The 3,960-nt window shown below is 38.1% G+C and overlaps 1 protein-coding gene across 2 annotated transcripts in view; it reads left to right on the top strand.

Moving 5' to 3' along the window:
* Nucleotides 1-3,960, top strand: part of NUP155 (nucleoporin 155kDa) — an 81,298-nt gene that overhangs the window by 10,353 nt on the left and 66,985 nt on the right. For both annotated transcript variants that reach the window (XM_006889535.1, XM_006889534.1), the window contains exon 3: nt 2,602-2,698. In XM_006889535.1, coding sequence (XP_006889597.1) covers nt 2,602-2,698 — 97 coding nt within the window. The remainder of the gene's footprint in view (nt 1-2,601; nt 2,699-3,960) is intronic.

Raw genomic sequence — 3,960 nt, 5'->3', positions numbered from 1 at the left:
GGGTAATCGGGATGGGTGTGTCAGAGGCAGTGTGATTGCCACAGGATAGAGCAGGGTTTAGGGTTGTTGTACATAGGGTCGCTATGAGTTGCAAATGGCTCGACGGCACATAACAATAACAACAACAGTAAGAATCTGTCTAAAGATGTGAGAGGAACAGTTACTTGTGGCATCTTTTCTAGGTTGAGTTGTTACGTAGTGTCAAGTCACATGCGACTCATAACAACCTTATGTATAGCACCTCTGAAGCCTGCCCTCTCCTAACCCAGTCTTACTGACTACGATACACCTACCCTCATTGTCCCATGGGCCTTCCTCTTATACACTCTTCCACTCTTCCAAGCGTGATGTCCTTCTCCAAGGACCAGTCCTTCCTGGCCATGTGTCCAAAGTATGTGAGATGGAACTTCAGAATCTTAGCCTCCAAAGAGAAACTTGGTTTCACCCTTTCTAAGACAGACTTATTCATTTTCTTCGTGGTCCATCACCCTTCTCCGGCACCACAAATCAAAGGCATCAATTCTTCTATCATCCTTAGTTATTGTTCAGCTTTCTAAAGCAGAGCAAGTAATTTTGAAGACCATAGCCTGGATCAGGTACATTTTAGTCTCTATACTGACATCATTGCTTCTCAATACTCTGGAGAGGTCCCTGACAGCAGATTTTTACAGTGCAATACATTTTCTTACCTTCTGAAAAGAAAAGACATCTCACCCCGCCCTGCCCTGGAATAATGTGGCATAATGTTTAAAAAGCCCGAGACTTTGAGTTATTTCCTGGAAAACAGGTAAATGAGTCTAGATCTCAAATTTTAAAGCTATCAAGATAACTTTACAAAAGCTGAATCTAAGTTGTTTGAAGATATATTAAGTTCTTTTTTTTTTCTTTTTAAATTTTTATTTTATTATTTGTATGTGTGCGTGTACCGTCAAATCAGATCTGACTGGTACAGGAGGAGATTGTCCCTCCTTCCCTGGCAGAGCATCTGGTGGATTTGAACCTTGAGCCTCTGGAGTTGCAGTGCAGCTTCTTGCCACTAGGCCACCAGAGCGCCCCTTGAAGATATATTAAGTTCTTTTTAAAGTAAAAATTTTTATTTCAGTACAGTGTTACTTAAAAAGAGAGGGTAGAAATTAGGAAAGTACTTATGAAGTAAGGAGAAAAATGAACAGCATGTAATCATTTTCCCTAACACTTTCAGTGTTTTCTGTAAAATAGTGTTTTAGATATCTAATATACTTTATCCCACATTTTAGGCTTTCTTTGTTTCTTAATGGTCTTTTTTTATCTTCTGATTATAATATCTGCTTCAAGGATGTTTTCTTTAGGAAATAATTTTGTTATTATAGCTAGCTCATGGTAATATTGTATATAATCAAGTATTTTATCTTTTTTAATTGTAAGGTTTGAGAGGTGCAAACAGTAAGGGAGCTCTGATGACTTGATCATCAGAATTGTGTTATTAACCCAAAGGTGATGTTTCTGGCAGTTCGAATTTACCAGCAGGTCTTCAGGAGAAAGATGGACAAGTTTCTTTTCTTGAGATTTAAGCCTCCGAAATAGCTGCTGGAGCAGCATCAGCTAGGAAGAGATAACTTGACAGCAATGAGTTAAGAGTTTGCAAGTTGTTCCTTGACTACGACTCTCATATAGCATGTGGGGTTTTTTGCCACTTTGCTCTTACACTGTTAACAAACTGGTCCAGTAAGATTGGGGGTTTCCTTGTTCTGAAAAAGATAATTCTTTAATGTCCGAAACCAGTGATATTATTCATAGTATTGTTTTGAAGTTGTTAACGATAACTATATTAACTTTGTCCTTCAGAATCCTTTTCAACAAATGATAGTTAGACAACATGATTAATGTAATTGGAGTAATCAGATTTTTTATATTTATATAAATATAATACATACATAAATATAAGTTTTTAAATGTTAAAGTGGCAGTTGTGCAGATACCAATGTTACACAGCAATTTAAAAAATACTTTCTAAGTGGTTAGTTGCATTTAGAAATCTAAAATTGCAAATATTTCTGTCATAGACTGTAAATTCCTTTGGAAATGAAGATATTTCTTTTGCTATTACATTAAAGAGGAGCTCTGATAGTGTATTCAGTATGAATTGCGCCCAAAGGCATGTGGTTTGAATCTACGAACTACTGACGAGAAAGCTGGGCAGTCTCCTGTGCAATACACAGGCCCTGCAATTCCACTGGAGGATCAGCTCTGAGTTGGATCTGACTCTATAGCACATAACAGTTTTGTTTTGGTTTTTTCCTATCTACTGAGGCCTGAGATAGGAAGCACTGGTAGCCTTTTGGTTAAGGGTAGTACTACCCTTCCAAGGTATATGTTTTGAATCCTCCAGTGACTCTTCAGGTGAAAGATGGACATTCTCCTTCCATGAGATTTACAGTCTCTAAAAACTCACTGGAGGGTCAGCTAAAAGTCAGTTTTGACATGATGGCAATGAGCTTCAGTTTTTATTATGTTAAAACTTAAGATTTTTTTAAAATCATTTGATTGTCAGTCAGAAACTTTTAAAACAGATTTAAGAGGTTGAGATTGAAATCATTGTGCCTTACATCCACATTCCCTCAGATATGCAGTGTAACTGCATGATGGGTGTATTCCCTCCAATCAGCAGAGCGTGGCTCACCATTGACAGTGATATCTTCATGTGGAACTATGAAGATGGGTATGTACTCAAAGCTGCTTTGCTTCAGCCTGAATAGAACTCCCATACTCCCATGATCTTTTTCTTAAAGAGCCTTTGTGGCACAGCCATTTTGTTGTTAACCAGTAGGGCAGAAGTTCACACTCATCAGCTGTTCGGGGGAAGACCCTGCATCCTGTTCCCATGAAGATTACAGCCTTGGAAACCGTATGGGACAGTTTTGCTCAGTGCTGTTGGATCACTGTGACTTGAGTACTCAGGAATAGTTTTGGTTTTTTTACTTATATGTTCATTCCTACTAGCAGCGTCCTGGTTACTCTTTCATTGATTTAATGTCTAGCTCGATGCTTCTTCATTGGTATGCCTAGCAGTCACCTGAGAATATTGCTAAAATGTGAATTCTATTTCACTTGTTCTGAGTCAGACCTAAGCTACTGCATTTTTAACAAGCACCCCAGTGATGCTAGGTTCTGTTCTGAGGAGCAAGGCACGTGTATCTTATATTACAAAAGCAAACCTGTTGCTGTGGAGTCACTTGGAACTCAGAACAATCCTATAGGACAGAATTGAACTGCCCTGTAGAGTTTCCAAAGCCATAATCTTTATCGGGAGCTCTGGTGGCTCAGTGATTAAAACACTCAATAAGAAAGTGGTAGTGTAACAATGAATGAATGGAAACCCAAAAATCTCTGTAAATGTTCATTAAAATTAATAAAATTTAATAAAAAAAGAAAGTGGTTTGACAGCTGTGTGGCCGTCTTCATACTTCTTTGTATTACTGAAATGTTGCAGTTATTATGAATAGCAGGATGTGTACTTGTGATTATACTTGATTCACGTTGTTCATCACCTTGATTCATTCTATTACACAACCATAACATACTAATTTTTATATTGAAAACGGAAACCTTCATTTGGTATGCATATTTAATAAAAGTCAGTACAAAATAATTATGGAATAGGTGTTGTTGTGTTGTTAAGTGCCGGTGAGTCGCAGGCGACTCATAGCGACCCTATGAAGGAGAGTCCTCGATGCTTGGGTGCCTTTCACCCTCTTTCCAGGTTCAAAGGGTTTCCAGAGGCAAGCTATTACGGAAGTGGATGCCACTCCTCCTTCCAAGCTTGTTTTCCCTGGGGAGCTCCACCCCACTCTCTGTCTGCATTGGGTAGCCAACCATTAACACATTTGACACATCAGTGTCACAGATGGAATAAATAAATGTGAAAATATTTTGTTCAAAAGACTTCTACTTTATTGTTTTTTTTTTCTATAATTATATTTT

Source organism: Elephantulus edwardii, unplaced genomic scaffold (genome assembly GCF_000299155.1).
Source record: "Elephantulus edwardii isolate Elephantulus edwardi_28Jun2011 unplaced genomic scaffold, EleEdw1.0 scaffold00079, whole genome shotgun sequence".
Taxonomy (NCBI): domain Eukaryota; kingdom Metazoa; phylum Chordata; class Mammalia; order Macroscelidea; family Macroscelididae; genus Elephantulus; species Elephantulus edwardii.
This window is presented reverse-complemented; position numbering and strand designations above follow the sequence as displayed.